Genomic DNA, 24,307 nt, shown 5'->3' with positions numbered 1-24,307 from the left:
TAAGGATTTCAGCTTAGCTGTGATCGGACGGCGAGCCCCCACCCTCTATTCAAAAGATGGCAGGCCAATACAGGTGTGTGTGTGTGTGTGTCTCTGTGTGTGTGTACACACACACACACACACACACACACCTGTATTGGCCTGCCATCTTTTATATATATAAAAGCTACTACCAAGACGTTAATAATCTCATGCATTCTGTTTTTTTCCTATCTCTACCAGAGCCTTATGTTCCCCACCCGCTCAGTCGACGATAGCTGCGCGTGCACACTTCTGCTGAAAAGCTCGGAGAAACCCTGCGATTGGCCGCATCTGGAGTGCGTGCTTCCTGATTGCGACGCGGTGGTTATTTGCTTCGCCTTCACATGGAGCTGATTTAGTCATGTGCGCTCAGGTGTGAGGGAGCCATCGCTGATCATCATCAGCAAGCAGAATGGATGTATCATCTCTCTCAAACACTCAAGGCGAAAGGGAAAGCTGCAGCGCAGTGCACAGCTTTGCATGCAAAAGGTGCCAGGGAGAGCATGTTAGACCAATTCCGCAGTTGGAGGCAGCAATGCTTTCAAATATCAGTTTCTGGGAACCATGGGAGGGGAGAGTGCGCTTCATGTTGTTGTTGTTATTATTATTTATTAAATTTGTATACTACCCATTTGTAGTATTTATTAAATTTGTAGTATTATTATTTATTAAATTTGTATACTATCCAAAGATCTCAGGGTGGTTCACAGCACACAAAAAAAACAAAATAACACAAAATGCCTAACGAGAACAGAAACAAACCAAACAAAAAACCTCCTCTATCCACAAACATATATAAAAGGTAGTAACAGAATATTGTGCTCAGGTCCAGCTTGGGAGTTTTCCACCGTGGTTGGCCACTGGCCTGATCCAGGATGGCTGCTGTTAGGTTCTTATCTCCAGATATAGCTGAGAAACTCTGGAGAGCTCTGGCTGCCAGTCAGAGCTAGCTGGACTGGCAATCTGACTCAGTAATACAGGCAGCGTCCTGTGTGTATAGCTGTCTTGGTGCTTTGCTTCATTGGTTTTCCTTGACTAAGCTGAATGTGTGATCTGGCTTCAGTGAACAGCTCTGAGTTTGAAGCGAGGTGATGTGGTGTTATCAGTGCTTTCCCCCCCTAGAAAAATAGGTGCTGGTATTCACTGTGAAGTTGTTACATACATTTTAACAACAAAAAAGAGGTGCCAGTACAGCATACCCTTGAGCACCGCCTGAAAAGAAGCACTGGTTGTTATAAATATGACAGCCCATTCACATAAACAAGTCATCCTTGCAGTCTAATGATGAATATGTAAGTGTGTTGTAGGCCCTGGACAGATTTATGACAGATGCCATCTTCCAGGAAGAACACAAGCATGTCACAGGAATGTAGGAAACTGCCTTATATTGCAGCAAGTGAGACCATTATCTAGCTTGGCATTGTCAACATTCACCAGCAATGGCTGTCCAGCAGTATTTTTCAGTCCTACTTGGGATCTTCTACATCCAAAGCAGTTGCTCTGCCACTCGTCACATGTCTGCATGTTGCCTACCACCCTGTGTGGCTTGAAAACTTGTAAGCACTGGAGGAAACAAAATTAGTGATGTTGGCCTCACAGAATTAGCTTCATCTTTGTAAGCTTGCCTTACAATTCAATCTCCAGCTTCTTTACTCAGAAATAAGTCCAATGGAACTCAGTGCAGCTTCCTCCCTAGAAAGTGAATTTAGGATTGGGTGGCTACAGTGGCGTAGCGTGGGGGGTGCAGGGGGGCCCGGCCGCAGCATCTGGGGGTTAGGGTTAGGGGGCGCAAATCCACGGGTTGGGGGCGCAAATTACTTGCCTTGCCCCGGGCGCTGACAACCCACGCTACGCCACTGGGTGGCTACAATCCTACACACACATACTTTCTGAGTAGACATGTATAGGATTGTGTTGTATTTCACAAACTAAAAGGGAGTAAACTGATGCCAAATTTCTTCTCCCAAGCCTGAAATCCATAACGCTGCAATCCTAAAACCACTCACTTGGCAGTAAACCCCGTCAAACTCAGTGGGACTTAACGGTACTTCTGTATAAAATGTATAGACTTGCCAGAGGAGTAGCTGTGTTGCAGAAAAAAACAAGAGCCTTGTGCCAGGCATAATACATATGCAGTCCTAATCCCTCTTAAGGAGAGTATGTCCTATTGAATTCAGTAGGGCTTACTTCTGAGTAGACATGGTTAGGATTGTGCTGCTGGACTCCTTGGTGACACAAGACTCCCTGATGTATAGCATTGTGCTGCAAGTTGAAGGAAAGTTCCCATAAAATACAAAATAGGACACACATAAAAGAAGGTTGAATTTGGCCATGTACCTTACAATGCATTTGGAGCGGGAGCACTTTGGGCCTGATTTGGGAAAAGGCCACTAAAATTGTATCAGGTTTTATTCTGGGTGCGTGTGTGCAGGGGACGGACTTCTCCAATAAAGCGCCACAAGTTTCAAACCATGTTCCTTATTTCTGAGGTGGCGGGCTGCCCTGGGATCTCAAAGCGCCCGAGAGTCCCATTGCCAAAATCCGTATATTGCAATGCTTATCAGTTGCCCTGTCGCTTGTGAGGAGGGCCAAGCTGTCGAATCCTGAACGGCATCTTCATTTTTTCCCCAAAGGCTGCAAGCTGCACGCCGCTCAGACCCGGCACGGAAGGGACGTCAGGAAGGAGGAGCAACGCAAGCTGCCAGCCCAGCATCGCGCGGGGCCACTTGCAAGAGAAAGGGAGAACAACAGATGCAACAACCCTGCTCCCCGTGTTGTTTGTAAGCCGCCGCCTTCCGCAGATCGTCTTTCGCTCCCTCCCTCCCTCCTGCCCTCCCGGCTGTTTTGGTTTTTCTCCTTTGTGTCTCCATCCGCGCCTGCCGGTGGCTTCTCTCGCGCGCTTCTCCCGCTGCTCCTCCAGGCCGATTTGCCGTGGATCAGGATGGCCAAGAAGCGCAAGGGGGTCGTGCAGCTGCCGGGGCTGGGCAAGAAGCTCAAGGGAGAAGTTGCAGCCTCCGCCTCCTCCTGCGGTCCTAAAACGCAGCAGCAGCAGCAGCAAGAGGGTGAGTGGGGGACGGAGGGATGCAGAATAACCTTAACCGACAGCCTGTTCCTTGACAGCCTTTGCAGCTCAAGCCTAACCGTGGCTACTCAGAAGTAAGTCCCATTGAAGTCGACGGGGCTTACTCCCAGGAGTTTGGATTGCAGCTTTAGAATCATAGTTGGAAGGGACCACGTGAGTCTAGTTGTAGTGCAACCCCCTGCCAGGCAGGAATCCTTTGCCCAAGGTGGGTTTCGAACCCACGACCATGAGATTAAGAGCACCAACTGAGCTTTCGTGAAGCTACCAACAGTTCACTGGGCTTGCTCTCCCTTTGCGCCTCGCCCACTCCTGGGTTATGTAAAAATTAACAGTTTTGCACATGCTCTGGCTGGAATTCCATTGTGAGTGGCTAAAGTTCGGCAGCTTGCTTATGAATCAAACTTCTCATGTTCCTGATACTACCTTATACAACTATGTCACGTGGTACGTGGTTACCATCTTAGTTGTCTCGTTTAAACACACACACACACACACACACACACACGAAGAGGTTACCCTTGTTACCTAAACATGAACATTCTCCTTAGGAACAGCAAAAGTTCCTGATGTATGATCAAGGTGGGGAGGGGATGTATTTTGCATGTTGCATTGCATTATTTGGCATAATGTTGCGATTTTTTTATTTGCTAAGCCTGCTTGCCGATCAGAAGGTCGGCGGTTCGAATCCCTGCGATGGGGTGAGCTCCCGTTTCTCGGTCCCTGCTCCTGCCAACCTAGCAGTTCGAAAGCACGTCAAAGTGCAAGTAGATAAATAGGTACTGCTCCAGCAGGAAGGTAAACAGTGTTTCCATGTGCTGCTCTGGTTTCGGTGTTCTGTTGTGTCAGAAGTGGCTTAGTCATGCTGGCCACATGACCCAGAAGCTGTACACCAGCTCCCTCGGCCAATAAAGCGAGATGAGCGCCGCAACTCCAAAGTTGTCCGTGACTGGACCTAATGGTTAGGGGTCCCTTTACCTTTACCTAACCAAGTAGTGCATGAGCATTAGAAAGGTGGGATAGAAACTTTTATATAAAGTAAAATTATTCAGAGAAGTGTTTTGCCACAGTCTTAAGATTCTGCTTCTGTAAATAAGCTTGGTGATATCCAGCACTGCCTAGCCATTTGCAGAACGGCTTTTAACCCAAGGAGGTATCTGTTAACATAAGGGAAGGGGAGGCAATTCCTCATTTATACTGTAGCCCCCTGTGACACCCCCATCTGTTCCAGAAGGTTGGAGGAACCCCACCCCCACAGTGTGGGAAGCGACACAGAGACCTACAGCTGAAAATCACCACTCCCCTTGGTTTAGTGGACTCCTCTGCTAGATTAAAAGTCATTCTGCAAATGGATAGGCAGCTCTGGATATTTCCCCTCCTGTCTTTTCCATAGAATTGTAGAGTTAGAAGGGACCCCAAGGATCATTTAGTCCAACCCCCTGCAATGCAGGAATGCGCAGCTGTCCCATGTTGTTGTATAACAAAGTAGAAATAGCAGCAGCAAAATAATAACAACAGGTTTAAACTTTGGGTTCATGGTGCATCACAGTAGTGTTGATTCAAGATCTAATGGGAGGAAGAAATTATAAAGGTTTATGGGAAAGACTATTGGAACCAGTTTGGGTGTTTAATTCGGATTAAGCTTGCATTCCCATCCCCCACCCTAACCGTTTTTGACCATCGTCACATTTTCTTACCATACAGATGATTTTGAAGAGGAAAAACCCAGTCAGAAGAAAAGGTTGCCCAAAACAGCTTCTGGAAAAAAGAAGGAAAAGGAACAGGAGAGGGATATCGTTCAGCCACCTTGCAGAAATTCGAATCAGAAAGGACCAAAGCCCAAAGTGAAGGAGGAAAAGAATAAAGTGGTAGAAAGTAAAGGGTCCTGTAAAAAAAGGGTAAAATGCAGGTAACTCAATGCTTAGCGTTTTCATTGAGAGCTGATTTATTTATTTATTTCCTGAATCCGAACATCCGCTCATGTCATCCTTAGGGTAATTATACGATTGGTTTCTTTTTGGGGGCTTCCTCTTAGCCTTGTCCTCTGAACCCATAGAAAACCTGATGCTGATGCTTATGTAAAATGTTTGGTCTTTGTTTGGGTGTGCACGTATTTATTTATATGTAAAATTAAACAACTGTAAATCACTACTGTGAATTAATCCTCTCTCAGACTTGGTATTTCACCAGCAGACTTGTGGATGAGATGCTAAAGAGTAGATGCATCTGTTCTCTTTCCTACCTTTGAAGTCGAACCGAATCCGTTCCGGAAATCCTTTCGAATTCCAAAATGTTCAGAAACCCAAGCATGGCTTCTGATTGGCTGCAGGAAGTTCCTGCAGCCAATCGGAAGCTGCGGAAGCCCCGTCGGACATTTGGGTTCCAAAGAACGTTCGCAAACCGGAACAGTCACTTCTGGGTTTGTGGCGTCCGGGAGTTAAAACGTCAGATTACCAAGGCTTTCAACAACCAAGGTACAACTGTATTGTTCATATTGACGAAGACACACAGAGCTTTGGAATGCTACATTACTGTGGATGGTTTTGTATTGTTGAATCCGCTGTGTAAATTTCAGTGGGAAGGTGAACAGGTTCAGGGATCTTCCTACAAGGCGAGGTTGGCTCACCTGTGCAGCTTCCTTTGGACTCCAGCTCCCAACAAAGTAAGGCTGGTGCCAAGAGATGATGGGAGTTGTGTGGTCCTCCTGATACTGCTCACCAAGAGTTAACCACTTCTGCTGTGAAAGAGACCTTGTAAAGAGTCAAGGCTTAATCTTCTGTCTTGTACTGGGGTGGGGGTGAGGAATCTTGCCTTGTTTCCCTAATAAATTTGAGCAAATCTACACGAACCTGGAGCATGTGTGTGAGAGAGGAAGAGAAATACAGTTTTCTAGGGCCATCAGATACTCATTCTCTAGAAAGTCAGTTTCAGGTGCTCGCTTAACTATGCGGGTTGTTTTTCCTTAAACTAGCTAATGTTTGGAAGAAATTCCTGGAGGTACAAGCTGTCTGACAGTGGATTTTCTTCATTGGAAGGACTTGGACTAATAACCTTTGATGTCCCCTTCAACTCTGTGGTTGTTTCTTTCCCCACATCCTAGTGGTCTGCAGAGCACTCCTCTAAAGAAGGAAACAAACGCAAAAAAAGAATCTCCCGTCACAAAGAGAAAGAGAGATGAAGAAGAAGATGGTGACGATGATGATGAAGATGATGAAAGTGAGGATGAGTGGGAAGATGTAGAAGGTAATACATTTTTAAAAAATTGCTGTGTAAATCTTGGTTCCCTTGGTTATTTTGGTTTATCATTATTTGGACACGTTATTGTCATGCCAAAGTCACCCAAGTTTTATCATAGCTGAATTTCACACACACACACCCCGTCAAAATATCCTCCCAGGGGTGGGGAGACCTCAGGTTCTCCCACCCTGCATGTTGCATTAGGCTTAAGCTCCAGTGCTGAGAAGTTTCAGAAGCAGCCCTGAGTTAGAATTTAACTGCTCGTCATCTTACTGGATATTATTGGAGACACACTAATTAGACTGGGATGTTCACTTCCAGAACTTCATCAGCCTGAGATAGAGATACTCAAAGAACTTCCTGCACTGGCATTACCCAACAAAACAGTTGAGATAGAAATTGAGACACCCGAACAGGCAAAGAAAAGAGAGAGAAGGTAAGTTGAGGCCTGTGAGTTTGGTATTAGCAGGGCTTTGTGGCTGATTTGCCCTTTGGAGTTCCTGCACCACTGGAATGAAAAAAGGCTGCCTGGTTGAAGACCTTCTTCTACTGAGGGCCTTGCTTAAGACATTTCCATCTCCGGAACTTGGGTGGGTGGCAGGACCTTTTCCACTGTGGCACCGGGACTTTAGGAGTGAATTCAGCATTGTGCGAGCCAAATGACTTCAGCACATGCAACACATCTTCCACTCCCTCTTCTCCTCTTCCTGCCCCTGACTTCATCCTCAGATCTATTCTGATGGGTTGGGGGAAGGTCCAGAGCAAATTTTGGGGGGCAGGGGGAATTCAGGGGTTGCAGGAGATGTTATGTTGCACAAGCAGAAATTGCTCTGACCCTTAAGCTATCTTCATCAGGTGCCTTTTAGATGTGAAGTAAAAATGTTTCTGCTTGATAAGTTTTTGGTAGCTCTTGGTTGGCATTTTGTTTGTGGTTTGTGTGTGTGTGTTGGGCAGCTGGATCCACTTCTTTTTACTGTGCTTACAAGAAAACAAGAATTAAAAATGTAATAGGCTGTTCTGATATATTGTTTTGGCAGCCTAAATTGGTTAGGAAGGAAGAATATAAATACAGGAAATAAATTCACACAACCAGCAGCACACACAAACCCAGTTATGCCTGAGCAGGAAATAGCATAGCATGCGGGAGACATGAAGCTTCACCTGACAGCCCCTGCCCACTCTGTTCCCTGGCCTTCCCTTTATCAGGGTCCCCAATTGCATGGAGAGTTCTACTCGCACTCAGGCAAACGCAAGTAAAATCCCCCTTTGAACCTTCCCCACTCAACAGAAGGTCAGGAACAGAGAAGGTAGGAGCGACAGGGCTAGCAGGCAGGGCCCCGTTTCTCCTCCACGAGGGGAAATTTCCTGTTCAGGTATAATCCCTCAACAGAGCTATAGTGTATGTAGCCTCATGCACATAGTAGCATATGAATGCGCTGCTTTGTTTTCTGGCTCCAGGTTCCTGCTCAGAAGCTGGAAAGTTAGGCCACTGCATGGCACTCACTCTTTGGTTTGTTTTGGTCCTCTTGCAGAGAGAAAAGGCAGGTTGAGTTTGAGACGTATCTGCGGAGAATGATGAAGCGCTTCAACAAGGGAGTTCATGAAGACACACACAAGGTAATACGCCTGAATAGTGATGTGTTGGAAGAAGGCAGACACTGCAGGGCTCAAGAATTCTGCTTCCATTCTGTTACCTTGTTCTGGCACTTGGCAGAAGAGTTTATTGGAAATCCTGGCACGTTTGTGTTTCCAAATAGTAATTCTGCGTGTTGTTACAAGGACAAGAGCAATATTGACACCCCAAGCCATTCTAGGGAAGCAGGGATGTAGTTGGTTTAGAACACAGCAAATAGGCTTGTGCATCACAATAAACCATAGCTCATGGTTTACCGTGAACATACAGATGGCTTCTGCTTTGCTGCTTCTCTGCAGAAGCTACAAGTGGCAGCCCCTCGTTTAATGTTACATCTGAACCAGGAATCGTGGATAGTTTTACTCCAAACAACCCACAATGCGAAGTCGAACCACGACCCCAGTTCGGATATAACACTAAACTGGGATCAGGGTTTGTTACTGTAGAGAAGCAAAGTCAGAGTGATCTCCGCAATCACCGTACACTATTAACTATGGTTTAGTACGACATATGAATACAGCTAATGTTGCTCAAAGAACCAGTTTCCCTTTATATACAATGGTTGAAATCTTGGTACAGCTGTCGTCTGACTGGGCTTAACCTTGCCTATTTATGTCTGTTTAAAAACGGTTCTGTGCAGATTTTCCTTCACCCAAAGTAGCATGCAAACAACAGATACATATTTAAAAGCCTCAACCAAAATGCAAATGAGCGCATTTGAACCATAAGCTGAACAGTTAAAAAAAACCTATACCAGGTGCAGTCACATAAAAAAGAAAATAAACCACAGGCTGCTGCTGATAAATTTAGCAAGCAGACACCAGATGAGGCAGATGGGGTTTGTAAATCTTATAAAAGGCAGAGACGGAAGAACTTCTTCCGGCCTCAACCATGAGGTTGTTCCATGTCTGGGGCATTAGTCCAACTCACTACCACGTTGCAGCCTGATTGAAAGTGGGTTGAAACAGCAGCACTACCACCACCAGACAAACAGGCGGAAAAGATGGAGAAATGGGTCCCTGGATGCATGTTTGGATTAAAGGTGTGTTCTGGATCTGAAAAGGACAACTGGTCACAGAAAAGTCCCACAGCTTGTTTTCTTCCCTCGAAAAGTGAAGTTAACCCTGGCAATGCTCAAATGGGAGCTTAAGAAACAAAAGCAACTTATTTTAAATATGAAAGCCCCACTAGTAACTGAAGTTCTCTAGGCCAGCTGACATTATATTCAAAATACAGTAAAAGTGATGAGCAGGATGTTGCCCTCACTGGGCAAGGCTTCCTCACCCAGGCAGCTGATGCTTCTGGAAGCTTCCGTCTCCTGGCAGAAGGTGCCAGAGACATATGGGTTGGGATGGAGGGTCTGCGTTCTTTATAAGTCTCTCTCCCCACTTCCACTCTTCAAATGTTCCAAACTCGCAGGCCGCTCCTGAATTTCTTGGCCGCAGCAGATCTCAGAGGAAACAGCCCCCCCTCCCCCCGTGTACAGAGTTGCTCACAGAGAGGCACTTCCTCACGCAGGCTGCTGCCGATAACCTTTCCTGGCTTCCTAGTGGCAGACTTGTGTGTATTGGGTCAGTGCTGGGCCTGTCTTTTGAGGCATGGAAACAAAACCAGGGAGCCTTATCTAGCATGACTATCCGTTGCCACTTCTCTCTCCTGGGAGCTGCTTCCTTCTCCCAACAGGTCCACCTACTGTGCCTGCTAGCCAATGGCTTCCATAGAAACAGGATCTGCTCTCAGCCAGACCTCCAGGCAATTGGCCTCTCTATAATCCCCACTCATTTTACTAAAGTGCCTGCGGGCCGCGTGGACCGCCTGTTCCTGTCAAATCTTGTCAAGTGGTAAGGGGCTTCTCTCTCTTAATCCAGGTTGTTTTGTTTTGTTTTGATGGTGTTGCGCTTTTACATGTGATATAGAGTGGGAAAGGTCCCTGAAGGACATCCAGCCCAACCCCTTGCATTCATGTCGGCTGCAGTTATGCATGGTTGTCCGCCTCTATGTAAATCACCCAAGTCATCACCACCCAAGCCTTTTACCATTAGTAATAATAATAATAATAATAATAATAATAATAATAATACCCCACCCATCTGGCTGGGTTTCCCCAGGCACTCCCAACAGAATATTAAAAACACAATAAAACATCAAACATTAAAAATTTCCCTAAAGAGGGCTGCCTTCAGATGTCTTCTAAAAGTCAGAAAGTAGTTTATTTCCTTGACATCTGATGGGAGGGTGTTCCACAGGGCGGGCGCCACTACCGAGAAGGCCCTCTGCCTGGTTCCCTGTAACCTCACTTCTTGCAGTGAGGAACTGCCAGAAGGCCCTCAGCGCTGGACATCAGTATCCAGGCTGAATGATGGGGGTGGAGACGCTCCTTCAGGTATACAGGACCGAGGCCGTTTAGGGCTTTAAAGGTCAGCACCAACACTTTGAATTGTGCTTGGAAATGTACTGGGAGCCAATGCAGATCTCTCAGGACCGGTGTTATGTGGTCCCAGCAGCCACTCCCAGTCACCAGTCTAGCTGCCGCATTCTGAATTAATTGCAGTTTCCGGGTCACCTTCAAATGTAGCCCCATTTAGAGCGTATTGCAGTAGTCTAAGCAGGAGATAACCAGAGCATGCACCACTCTGGCAAGACAGTCCGCGGGCAGGTAGGGTCATAGCCTGCGTACCAGGTGGAGCTGGTAGACAGCTGCCCTGGACACAGAATTGACCTGCACCTCCATGCACAGTTTGAGTCCAAATTGACTCCCAGGCTGCGCACCTGGTCCTTCAGGGGCACAGTTACCCCGTTCAGGACCAGAGAGTCCCTGCGATGTCCGTCCATTGGTCCTGATCCTGCCTTCTGCTTCACTTTCCGGGCGTGACAGCCCTTCAGAGACTTGAAGGTTGTTTGTGGGGGTGAGCTATTAAGGTGTTATTAGCCAAGCAAGTAGGGGGGAAAATAGAATATTGTTTCCTTCTTCAAGGTTTGTTGTGACATTCACTGTCAATGGGGAGCTCTCTGATAACGAAGAAAGTTGGCAGTCCACCCTAGAGAGGCGTTTTGCTGTGTATGCTGCACGAGATGAGGAGGAATTGGTTCATGTAAGTGACAAGGCGTTTTGGGGCACGTCAGACTGCTCTCTTAGTAACTGTGGTGGGGGAAGCGTGAAGCCAATCAGTGGCCCCATGGAAAAGGGATGCAGCTTTGTAGTAGCTTTCTTCATGCAGATGCTCCAAAGTTCAGTCTCCAGGTAGGGTTGGGAGAGGAATTGGTGAATGCATATATCCCCACCCCCACAAAGTAGAGGGGAGTCCCTCCCCTTAATGGAATTGATATCTCCATGTTTGACGAGCTTCTATCATCCTCAAGATACACTCTTTATCTATTCACCCAGGCTTGTGATAGATCTGGTTAGCTGTGCAGATCTGTGGATTTTTACATTTTAACGCTAACCAATTATGTAAATTTCACAATGCTTTGATATTACAGGATGATTTGCTGCATTTCCCCCCAATGTTGTAATTTATATGGGCACTGTTAAAATTTGCTGTTGGGGTTTTGGAAACCGCTTTGCGATCGATACACAAATACTCGAGTAAAAACAAGAAATGTGCAATCTGTTACTTCCTCTGTCATTCATTGGCATACGTGGAGAGCCCTCTATTTTCCTAGTTAGCTTACATTGGTAGGGAAGCTACATTTACCCCCAACGGGCATAGGGGGCTTCGTTAACCTTCACAGAACATGGAGAGGAGGTCAAAGTCTCCAGTATGCCAATCTGCTGTGGGGAAAGGCTGTTCTGGATCACTTTTAGATTAGAAATTTGTTACAAAGTCCTGTGGGTTAAAATCCTTTGGTTAAAAACAAAGTGGGGTGGAGGGTGGGTGGGAGGGAAAACCTCCATTCACATAACTCCAAATCCAAACTAACTAACAATAATATTTTTCATTTTTTCAAATAGATATTTTTACTCATTCTGCGAGCATTGCAGCTACTTTGCCGCCTTGTGTTGTCTCTACAGCCCATTCCTCTGAAAGTGTCGGCGGAAAAGGTTGGTGTGTCTCCTGGAGGGCTCTCAGTGAGACAAACATGCATGGGATGACTCTGTAAAGCAGCAGTTCTCAAATAAATGGGTTAACCCAGGCTTCCTCAACCTCGGCCCTCCAGATGTTTTGAGACTACAATTCCCATCATCCATGACCACTGGTCCTGCTAGCAAGGGATCATGGGAGTTGTAGGCCACAAACATCTGGAGGGCCAAGGTTGAGAAAGCCTGGGTTAACCCAAGCATTCCAGGGAGCTGAAATACTTGCACAATATGACTTTTTCCTATGTTAATGGACAAGTGGTGCAAACATCAGAGTGTTCACTATTAAGATCACTTGTTTATCTCCCTCACAGCACATTGGAAGTACAGTGGTACCTTGGTTCTCAAACGTCTTGGCACTCAAACAACTTGGAGCCCAAACACTGCAAACCCAGAAGTAAGTGTTCCGGTTTGCGAACTCTTTTCAGAAGCCAAACATGCTCCATTTTGAGTGCCACATTTCCGTTTTGAGTGTTACGCTGAGGTCTGTCTGTTTTTGCTATTTATTTTGCGTTTTTGTTTTTGCGACTCTTTTTGTTTTGTTTTTGTGACTATGTGGAACCCAGTTCAGCTACTGTTTGATTGATTCTGTGACTGCAGTACATTGTTTATTGCTTTCATTTTATGAATCAATGGTCTCGTTAGATAGTAAAATTCATGTTAAATTGCTGTTTTAGGGGTTGTTTTTAAAAGTCTGGAACGGATTAATCCATTTTGCATTACTTTCAATGTTAAAGCGCGCCTTGGTTTTGGAACACTTTGGTTCTGGAAAGGACTTCCGGAACGGATTAAGTCTGAGAAGCAAGGTACCACTGTAGTACAAAAACACATTCTGGAAATGCAGGTTTCGTTTATGTGTTTGCTCTGTGTATGTACCTCAAACAGAATAGAGATCATGATGTTACGAGCTTGCCCACAAGAGAGCCAGTGTGGTGTAGTGGTTAGAGTGTCTGACTAGGACTTAGGGAGACTTGGGTTCGAATCCCCACTCAGCCATGAAGCTCAACCAGTCCTCAGTTTAACCTACCTCAGACGGTTGTTCTGTGGATAAAAGGTGGGAGAAGGCCCAGGCATGCTACCTTGAGTTCATTGCAGGAAAGGTAGGAAATGAGCATAGTGAATAAGTAAGAGGCCTGTTGAACAGAGGAGGTGCCTTTGTACACACATATATTTGCTTAGAACTGTCTCCAGTAGGGTACATGGCAAAATCTACAGCTTAGTATCTCCCATAGTAGATTATGTAGGGCTGTGGGCTCAGGTTCTACAGGTCTACTAATTCAGAGCAAAGCAGCTCTCTTTTACCAACTAACATACTGAAACCAAAACTATTGGGTCACTGCAGAGTGTTTGTCTCATCTGCCTTGTCTTTTGATGGCCCATAGTCTTCTTCTTTCATTTCCCCCCCTAGGGAAAGACCAGCTCCTCCAAGAAGCGCTCTCTCAGTGCAGTTTTCGAGGAATCAGGTGGCTCTGCCAAAAAGCCTAAACGTGCCTCGAAAAAATGTGCAGGGCCTAGTAAGGTCAAGCCAGAGGCAGGCCAAGAGAAGGTCCTGTCAAGGAGCCAGGAAGCTGACAGGAAATCATCCCCAACAGGAGCCAAAAGGACAGTAAATAAACCTACTCCACGTAGGAGTGCTCAGGAAGAAAAGGAACCTGGTGTGAGCAACCTGAGGGAAAAGGGAGGGATGGGGAGGACCAAAAATGACCGCCTACGAAAAGTGGCCTCAAAAGTATCATATAAAGAGGAGAGTGGAAGCGACGACAGCAGGGATTCTGAATTCCATGCTTCAGAGGAAGACGAGGATGAAAGTAGCATCTCTGATGAGGACTTCGAAACTCCCAAGAGGAAACCGAGGTCGTCACTAGGGACTCCGAAAGCAAAAGCAGCTCTTAACAACAGGCGGAAGTCTGGGCCTGTGGTGCTGAATGTACCCAAGAACTCTCAGATGCTTGAGAGTTCGTTGGGGGAAGCGGCTACCCCAGGCTCTTCAAACCCCTCAAAGAAAAGGAACAAAATAATTTCTAGCGATGAGGATGAAGGAGGCGATGTGAGACCAGGTAAACAGAGAGGCACTGACCAGTGGCTGGAGGTTTTTCTCGAACGGGAGGACAAGTGGGTCAGCGTGGACTGCGTCCATGGCACCGTTGGGCAGCCTCTGCTGTGCTTCAGACATGCCACCAAGCCCGTGTGCTACATCATCGGCATTGATAACGACGGGTGCGTCAAGGACGTGACACAAAGATACGACCCGGCGTGGATGACGTCAACAAGGAAGTGCCGCGTGGATGCCGAGTGGTGGGAGGACACCTTGGAACCGTACAGAAGCCCTTTTGTGGAGCGAGAGAAAAAGGAAGAAAGGGAGGTAACAGAAGGGAACTGGCGGGTTTCCTCCTCCATGAACAAAGCTATGTCCTGGTTGACTAAGAGGTCCTCCCCCCCTCTCTTGCTACTTTTGATACCTGGTCTGTGTAAACATGGTGGGTGTAGAAATACATGGGAAGATGAGTCTATGAGTCAAGTGCCTGTGGGTTTCATTAAACGGCACAAGCTTGGCTTTGGGGACGAGGGAGAAGGAAACGGAGGATACAGGTGTGGCAGGGTTCTCAAGCTACTACCAACTTAATTCAGCAATGTGAGGGTGCGGACAGGATTTTAGGCCTAGGATGGTCATAGCAATCCAGAGCCATGGCAGGGTATGTGATGATTTCAGCTGTCTTAATGAGCAGACAGTCGTTTAGGGTAAGATTCCTCTAACAATGCCCCTTCTGCCTTTGCTTGCAGCAGGGCTTCTGGAATTCTCTGCTTGCTTGAAGAGCGCCTGAGAGCTGGCTCTCGCAAACAAAGGATATCAGAAGAGCACAGCTGGGTCAGACCAAAAGCCTCTTCGAGTCCAGTGTTATTTATAATTCCATCGATTCCAAAACGATTAAAGCACTTTAAATCGTTTTGTGTATACAGTCATACCTCATGTTGTGTCCACTTCAGGTTACGTGTTTTCGTGTTGTGTCCCACGGCAACCCGGAAGTACCGGAACAGGTTACTTCCGCGTTTCCCCGCTCGTGCGTGCACAGAAACACTAAATTGCGCCACGCGTGTGCACAGACCCAGCACTTCGTCTTGCATCAGTTCCGTGTTACGGATGGGCCTCCAGAATGGATCCCGTCTGTAACATGAGGTTTCCCAAACTTGGGTCTCCAGCAGTTTTGGGTTTTTTGGACTACAGTTCCCATCGTCCCTGATCACTGGTCCTGCTAGCTAGGGATGATGGGAGTTATAGTCTTAAAAAAGCACCTGGAGACCCAAGTTTGGGTAATCCTGGTGTATAAGAACAGTTTCACGTCCAACATGGATAACAGCATTCTGTTCACCCAGTGATGAACCAGATGGTGCCTTTGGAAAGCCTATAGGTGCCACAGCCCTTTCCGGCTCATGTTCCCCAGTAACTGATACTGCCTCTGATAGGGGAGGTGTATGCAGCTGTCATGCCTAGTAGTCATTGAGTCAGCTTGTCCTCCAGGAATTTGTTTTTTAAAACCTGTACAAGTTGGTGGCCTCTGTGACAACTATCTCATGGATCTTCTGCTTATCCCTAGTGGGTCTGTTGCGTATTCATTCATCAGTCGATGACTCCCAGCTGAGTGTATGAATGGACTCTATTAATAAAAGTATTCCATCTGGAGGTCGTGGTTCGGTTGATACAGACGTTCCGTCAGTTTTGTTAGAGCAGGGATGACTCCCTTATGACCCCTGGATCAAGTAATCCTGTGAAAGCTGGCCCTGATACTGTCTTTATGTTTGTTCTCCAAATAATTGAAGAATCTGCTTGTGCAGCATAAACTCTAAAGTCAACCACTTACGTTATGTCTCCCAGTTTCTAGTTAAACTTCAAGACCAGCCCCTGCCGACAGCCATTGGTGAATACAAGAACCACCCGCTTTATGCCTTGAAGAGGCATCTCCTTAAATATGAAGCCATCTACCCGGAGACAGCTGCTATACTAGGGTATTGCCGTGGGGAGGCTGTGTATTCCAGGTGAGAGTCATCTGCCAGGTGTGTATGGTGTGAAATGTGATTTCATGTGGCTACATTTCTCTGTGGTCAGATATCAGATTTCGCATTGCCAGTACTTTTGTTCACCTTTCTTTTTTAAAAACAAAACAAAACAAACCAGGGTCCACAGACAGACAAGGGGGTTAAGGTTAGGGTTAGACCTAGCAGAAGTTGACTGGCTTGGCAGCTGCTGGCCAATATTTATTTCTGAGTGCTGAATTCAGGTTCCTGAGAGTCCCCCATTTATTTTCTTTCTTTTTAAAGGAAAAGGCACATTTTCTCACCCTTGTGACTTGATAGAGTTGCACGTGTATAGGCAATTCCTGATGAACTCCAGGGGTGGGGAAATCTGTTGGTTGGAAGTTGGGGCTTTTCGTAACCTGCATAGCTCGTTTTCCCTCCCATGACGATACACAGAAATTGAATTATGCAAAACTGTTTGATCTGTGCAAATGTACTCTGTTTTAGTGGTTGCAGAATTTGGGTTGTATTGGCAGAGAAGCGCCCAATATACTTAAAAAGAAAAATGTATGTGCGTGCTCACATTGAGAATATTTGAGGGTACAGTTCATTTGGACTTTTTCAGAGACTGTATCCATACGCTGCACTCCAAAGACACCTGGCTGAAGCAAGCTCGAGTGGTCAGGATTGGCGAGGTGCCTTATAAGGTAAGATGACAGCAGATCCACTCTGAGGCTGCAGTTGGGCACCTATAGCTCAGTAGCAGAATGAGAGATGCACGCACAAGCCCTTATGGGCTGAAGAACAGAACAGGCCTGCTGGATCAAACCAGAGGATGGAGAACCTGCCACCCTCCAAATATGGTTGGACTACAATTCCCATTAGCCCCAATTAGCATGGCCTGTGGCCAGGGATGATGGAAGTTGTAGTCTAAACCTATCTGGAGAACCAAAGATTCCCCATCCCTGGCCTATTATCCAGTCACAGTGGCCAGCCCATGGGAAGCCCACTTGCAAGACCTGGGAACCAATGGCTCTCTCTTACTTGGGTTCCCCAGGAACTTGTTTTCAGAGCCGTGCTGTCTCCAGTCCTGGAGCTACCATATAACCATCGTAATTATTAGCCCCATCTCATTTGTATCCAATTAAAGCTAAGGATAGGGGATTATTATTTTTTTTACTCAGAGTTGACACATTGAAATGAATAGACCTGCATTGGTTATGGTCATTAATTTTAATGGGTCTAACTCGAGTAAAAACTATTTGCATGCAACCCAAAGTAACCAGGTTGAGAAAGACTTGTATTCGGGAGACCCTGGAGAGATGAATTCCGGATTGCCATTTCTACGAATCAATAGAGTGCAGCCGTTCTGCAGCCTTGCAGTTTGGTGGTGGCCTGGGATGTTGCTGCAAGGAAACTACGAGAGAGCATTCACAAGCGGCTTGTGTATCTTCTTTCCATGCTTCTGTGTAACATCAGAAGTGACAGCAGGTCTTCTCCCTTCTAGTGAGATGAGTGAGCTTCAGGGGCTCTCACAAACCTCACTTTGAGGGGGGACGGTTGGGTCGACACTGTGAACTTTACAGGCAAGAAGTGGGAACGGATGAGAATACTGGACTCGTGTTGTGTTTGCACAGATGGTTATAGGCTACTCCAACCAAGCAAGGAAAGCACGGATGGCAGAACCGGCAAACAGAGACAAAAAGGACTTGCCACTGTTTGGCCTCTGGCAGACGGAGGAATACCAGCCCCCTGTTGCCGTGGATGGAAGGGTAAGCTGGAGGAGAGATCACGCAATCACCCTGGGAGTGGCTCGGGTGGTGATTGCACAAGATGAGGCCTCTTCAGAGGTGGCCCAAGACCCTGGAGCTTCCTCCCTGGGAAAATTTGATTCCCCCCTCATTGCTGATCTTATTTAGTCATCCAGATCTTTGGGAATTAAGTTCCTGGGGACCTAACCATTGTAGATATTAGATTGAAGTTTTTCTGTTTTTAGATTTTCAATGGTGCTGTGAAATAGTTTGTGATGATGGTTTTCTCTGTATTGTGCACTGTTCTGGGCTTCTGGTTTGGGGCGGGGGGGGGGGGAGTTGCACAAAATGAAATGAATTTCCCATTAATGAAAATGAAGAATAAAGGTAAATTGAGTGGGTACTTTGGTAAACCTAAATCTTTCTCTCCTGGGTTGTATAATTTAACTGAAAGTTTTGCGTTACGGCTCGCGTTCTTGTAAAACATACTCACCCTTGTGATGTATTTACTGTTTCTCATTTTAATTGGTACCAGTCCTGTGCTTGGCACTTTAGCAAGAACCAATTTCTGCATAAAAGTATTAGCATAATTGTGATTTTTCTTCCTCCCTCCCCCCTTTTCTTTGTCCCTGTTTTGTTTTCAGGTTCCCCGAAATGAATTTGGGAACGTGTATCTCTTCCAACCCAGCATGTTGCCCATAGGCTGTGTGCAGCTAAAGCTTCCCAACCTCCATAGAGTGGCGCGTAAATTGGATATTGACTGTGTCCCAGCTGTTACTGGATTTGATTTTCATGGTGGTTACTCACACGCAGTGTATGTCCCACTACTATTCACTTTAATCGGGCTTGGGGTGGCCTTCATCACTTGTTCTTGACATCTGGTTTGCCAGCGGAGAATATGCCCTGGATCTGTTCATCCTACACAGCTTACCTGCAGTAATTGTAGTGTTGGCTCAAATGTAGCCGTCACCTTGCTATGCCCTTAGCAGAAGGGGAGCTGAGCACCTGTTTCTCTTTGTGCTGCCTTCCTTTGTATTTGCATCTTTTGTCTTTGAACCCATGCCATGCAGACAATGGGAACTGGCTTAAGTTTAATCAGTGGTTCCTAAACATTTTTGGGCCACTGTCCCCTTGGCTCCATAAACTCATCCCCTGGCTCCCCTGCCCTATGAAAAGCTTTATTCAGAATAGCAGTTTCCACAACCCGCTAAGGAAGGCAATAGCACATTTATTCAAAATCCAGTTTAATCTGTTTTGTTCAACAAAACTGACGAACTTGATCCAGTGATGACCAGCTTTTCAAAGTCTGGTAGGACACCTCCCATGCTTCCCTGCTTGGGAACCACTGAGCAAAATGATTAAATACTTTTCCATAGAGGAAACTAGTGAAGTTTATTTATTTGAAGTTCTATAGTTCGGTGGTGGTCCTGCCAACCTAGCAGTTCGAAAGTATGTCAAAGTGCAAGTAGATAAATAGGTACCACTCCGGCGGGAAGGTAAACGGCGTTTCCATGCGCTGCTCTGGTTCGCCAGAAGCGGCTTATTCATGCTGGCCACATGACCTGGAGAAACTGTCTGTGGACAAATGCTGGCTCCCTCGGCCAGTAAAGCGAGATGAGCGCTACAACCCCAGAGTCCTTCACAACTGGACTTAACTGTCACGGGTCCTTTACTTTTACCTTTAGCTTGGTGGTGGAGTTTTTGATTTGCATGCAGGAGGTCCCAGGATCAGTTTCTGGCATGTCCCAGTAGAGCTGGGAGAAAAACCCTTGTATGAGACCCTGGAGAGCTGCTGCCAGTTTCTGAGCTAATGGTCTGACTCAGCACACAGCACCTTCCTCTGTTCCTATTTCTTATCATTCTTGCGTCTCACCTTTCAGCCCCTCACAGGATCCCAGGTATTTTCTAACCATTTCCCCCTGTCACTTTGAAAGTGCTGATATAATGGAGCTCATCAACACTCAAGACAGCATCCAATTGGCTATTTGTCTTCCTAGGATCATTTAAAACTTCCCCAGCTCAGTGCACAAATGACAAGTTCTCGTCATCTTTTTCTTCGCCAGCACCGAAGGTTATGTGATCTGCGAAGAGTACAAAGAAGTGCTTGTTGCAGCGTGGGAGAATGAAGAAGCCGAGAGAGAGAAGAAGGAAAAGGAGGTGAGAATCACTCAGAGTTGGAGCAGCAGGAACTGACACTGCGAGAAATTGGCAGCATTACAGATCTAATTAAATAGAGAGCTGTTGATAGTTTCCACAGTGTCTTATAGCTCCTCCTATCCCAATAGGGGATAGCCATAAACTACAAATGTTTAAGGATCTATTGCACAAATGGAGTTCTTATTGAACTTCTCCATTAATGTCATTGTTAGGGAGCGCTTGGCATATGCAGTCATTCCTTCAATTTCTGATAATCAGGTGTGGCTGCCAGGGCTTATTTATGTTGCCAAAACGAATTCTTCCATGGACAAGAGGTGGGTCATCAGTGGGCTTGCAGGAATCCCAAAATTTGCTGCATTTCTTTAAAAAAAAAACCTAAAGGGTAGGAACCCCCAAAACAACTAGAGGAGGACTGAGCATGGCCCGTGACTGAAATGCTCACTTGCATTTTAGCGCCTGCTTAATCTGATACTTAGTCTTAGTTTACATTTGATGATCTCATTTTCATATGATTGTATTGGTGTTGATGCTTATTTCTCTCTCTCTTGCTGATCAGCTGAATTATTTTGAGTTGATTGTATGCTGCTTGTATTTTAATAGCTTTTTTTTTTACATTGCATTGTACGTTGCCTAAAGGCGACTGATAAATATAACCAGCGAATATCACAGATTGTATAAATGCCTTTGATATTCTCTTTCTTCCCTGTGAGCAGATGGAGTTCTGTCAATTACATGCCATTCTTTTGTAGAATGTAAGGCCAGCTATAATTGGATTGGTGTGTGTGTCCATCCTTTGATTTCTGATTGAGTGAATTTTAAAAAACAGAAGCGGGAGAAGAGAGTCCTGGGGAACTGGAAATTGCTGACAAAAGGGCTTCTGATCAAAGAGAGACTGAAGAGACGCTACTCTACCAAGGTAATAAAAGGCCTTTAGTCTCTATTTTTACTGTTATAAGGGTGTTCCTGCTGACATTATTCAGGATAGCAGTAACTTTGGGGAGTTTACATTCAAGGTATACATACATAGACTGAGGTGTGTGTGCAGTCCTGTAAGTAAAAAAAGGTAAAGGACCCCTGGACGGTTAAGACCAGTCAAAGGCGGCTATGGGGTGCGGCACTCATCTCGCTTTTCAGGCCGAGGGAACTGGCATTTGTCCACAGATAGCTTTCTGGGTCTTATGACCAGCATGACTAAACCACTTCTGGTGCAATGGGACACAGCGACAGAAGCCAGAGCACACGGAAACACGATATCGTCACAGCGATATCTATTTATCTGCTTGCACTGGTGTGGTTTCGAACTGCTAGGTTGGCAGGAGCAGGGACAGAGCAATGGGAGCTCACTCCATTGTGGGGATTCGAACCGCTGACTTCAGATCGGCAGACCCAAGAGGTTCAGTGGTTTAGACCACAGCGCCACCCGCAGTCCTGTACACATTTATTTAGGAGCAAGTCCTACATAAGTGTGGCTGGCTTATTTCTGAGAAGTGAGTAGGATTGCAGTTTGTTTCAGGCCATTTGGATGACGGGGCTCAGCAGTGGCTTAGATCAAGATGCTGAAGGCCGCTTGACCAAAATAGCCACGAACTGTGTAAAGTTTTAAGAAGGAAGCAGGTGACAGTAAGTTAGTTCTGCAACAGCTGGCGGGAAGGGAAATCAATCCTCCTTAACTTCAGAAATGGGGAGATATGAACTGAGCTCCCCCCGCCCCTTTCTTCACACATGCACCCACCTTCTGGGATGTTACAGGTAAGAATAAATTGCCATAAAGAGTGGTGGGAATTGTGAAACCAATGCAATTAAGGCTTTGGGGTTTTAAAATCAGCCATGCTTAGCTGGCAACCAATACACATTTTACTGTTTTAATAGTGGGTTAGGGGTGTGTTTAATTGCTCTAATGATGCTGAAATGCATAGTGGCTCCTTTGACTTAGTTGTTGTGGAAAAGGGCATAGCCTTCCACAGAAGGAAGCAGGTTCATATGGGACAAGTGATAACGAGAGCACATTCTTTTCACCTCCAGGGTTTTTTGCCTGAAGTCATGCCAGCGGCAAAATCCTGAAAAGTATTGCCTTGTACTTCAGTGATTCCACTTTCTTGTCAATGCAATTGTCCAAGATCATCATCTAAACATTGGAATTTGGTCTAGATGTTTTGCACAGCCAGCTGAAACTCCTTTGCAAATGAGGTTCTCTTCACAGCAGAAGTTAACATCCCACCATTTGTTGGCTTTTACTTGTTTGTGAACCATCTTGGTGTTCCTTCCCAAAATGAATGGCAGTGCGTATATTCTTTTACTAGTAACAATTGCTTCTCTTCCAGAATGAGGCAGCAGGAGCAATGGTGACTCCAGGAGGCGGGTTCTCCTCTGATGAGGATGAAGGAGGTGGAGAAGCAAGCTCAGAGACACCAGCTGGGGATGTGGACGTTTCTTGGCCCCAAAATCGGCAACTGGAACAAGAGAGGGAGGGAGGGAAAAGGACCAGAAAGAGCAAGAGGGAAAAGAAAGGAGAAGCAAAATACTTGTTCCCATTTGAGAAGCTGTAACTGGAAGCAGCCACGGTGGCAAAGAAGAGTCTTTTTTTTATGAGACCAACTTGTAAATAGCTTCAGGTTTAGGAAATAATATATTTTTTTATTTGCTGCAAGATGGAGATTTGGGTTTTGACTCAATATGTGCAGAGAGCAATTGTTTGATTGTGTGTGAAAATACTTCTGGTGAAAATAAATCAGGGAGTTCATAGGAACCTTTATAAGTCTTGGCCACAGAATACACATTTTACTCCATTTGCAGTTGCAAATGTGGATTGTGCCAAGTTGGCTAAAAGAGCTTAGCATTAGATATGTTTTTATTACCCTCTCTTCAGAGGAGTGAGCCTTGCTCCTTTGTATTTGTGGAGTTATGAGGAACAGGCTGGTTTAGACCAGTTGTGGGGGATTCTGTCACCCTCCAGAAGTAGCTGGGACTACAAATCCCATCATCCTTGGCCCCTGGCCTTGCTGGCTGGAGTTGCAGTCTAACAGGTTCCCCACCTCTATCTTAGGTGCTATCAATCAGACGCTTTGCCATTTCACCTTGAATATTTTTGCAGTTCCTTGGTTTCCCCATGGTTAGCAGTGTCACTTTCACTGTCCTCATCCCTTCTGTTTGTCTGAAAGATGATTTACATGGTAGCTATAAAGGTCCCAAGTATGTCATCAATGGCTTGAAGGTGGTGGTGATGTCCTTTGCTTGTGAAGAGTTTAAAACTTTTTGGCTTCAGGAAAAGGTGCAGGTCATCCACATTTTGGGCACAGTCCCCCGTGAAATTTGCCAGGAAAAGCAACACAGAAGCAAGTGGAGAGTGTGCCAGAAAAAACATTGCTTGTGCTTTTGCTAGTTAAAAAAGTACTGTAGGAGCTTTGGGTAGAGGGACTTCTCAAGAATCATTTAGTTTTTTATTTGTCTCTTTTCCTTCTGCATCCTCATAAATAAGCCTCATTATAAGCCATGTCTGTTTTGAGCACTGAACTAAAGTTACGATGGCTCCAGTCTGAAAAGGTCTGAGTGAGCACATTCTAAACAGAACTGACATATAAGAATGTATGCTTGCATTCTGCTGTTACTTAATGGATCACTGTACAATGACTTGCTTGCCTCTTCTATAGAGTGATTTCACTTATACACACTTTTTGCTACAAAAGAAATGTTAATGATACCACTTGACACAGCTTTAAAAATTACACATTTTTACTGACCTGAAAATTTTTGCAGTTCTTTTATAAAACTCCCTTGGACTAGTATTTAGCACTTTAAAAATATTCAGGAAAAAATATTTTTGTACTGAATCCTTAGTTTAAAATAAAAGCTTTAATATTATTTTATGCAAGAGTCTTCTTTCTTTCCAGAGATGGCCATTGGTGGGTGCTGCATGCTACAAACACCTGCTTCATATTTCTCTGCAGTGCACTGTAGGCTGGATTTCTGTACCCCAGAAGCTGCTAAGTGATGGTTCTCTAGATGTTATTGGGAATAAAACACCAACATCCTTGAGAGTTGACTGTGCTGGCAGGGCCTGATGGAACCTTAAGTCCAGCAATAGCTGGAGGAAACCATTTTGACTACTTGAACCATACTGGCAACATGATCTAAATACTGAATTCAAGGTAGAAGGGAAGGATAAATATTGACAAGATTGGGTACATTATGTAAGTTCCAGTTGTTGCCAAGGGAAGAATAGGAGCCATTTGAAAAGATGCTTCGTTTGTGTGAACTTCCAATGGAAAAATGCAATACATACATTAGCAGGTTCATTAAAGGATAAATAAATTTCATTTGCCTAGATTATGAAAGAGTTGCAC

At 45.5% G+C, this 24,307-nt stretch overlaps 1 protein-coding gene across 1 annotated transcript; it reads left to right on the top strand.

Moving 5' to 3' along the window:
- Positions 1 to 230: 230 nt before the first annotated feature.
- On the top strand, positions 231 to 24,298 carry XPC (XPC complex subunit, DNA damage recognition and repair factor). Its single transcript, XM_083723323.1, has 17 exons — positions 231 to 510; positions 2,655 to 3,083; positions 4,805 to 5,009; positions 6,201 to 6,343; positions 6,659 to 6,773; positions 7,870 to 7,954; positions 9,654 to 9,811; positions 10,945 to 11,062; positions 11,923 to 12,012; positions 13,457 to 14,410; positions 15,920 to 16,080; positions 16,685 to 16,766; positions 17,697 to 17,831; positions 18,455 to 18,624; positions 19,874 to 19,967; positions 20,794 to 20,883; positions 22,289 to 24,298. The coding sequence occupies exons 1-17, from the start codon at positions 438 to 440 to the stop codon at positions 22,511 to 22,513; spliced, it is 3,327 nt and encodes a 1,108-aa protein (XP_083579449.1). The 5' UTR covers positions 231 to 437; the 3' UTR covers positions 22,514 to 24,298.
- Positions 24,299 to 24,307: the final 9 nt, after the last annotated feature.

The sequence above is a fragment of the Podarcis gaigeae genome (assembly GCF_964106915.1).
Source record: "Podarcis gaigeae genome assembly, chromosome: 2".
Lineage (NCBI taxonomy): Eukaryota > Metazoa > Chordata > Lepidosauria > Squamata > Lacertidae > Podarcis > Podarcis gaigeae.
The sequence above is the reverse complement of the archived record's forward strand: the minus strand, read 5'-3'. Positions and strand labels throughout refer to the sequence as shown.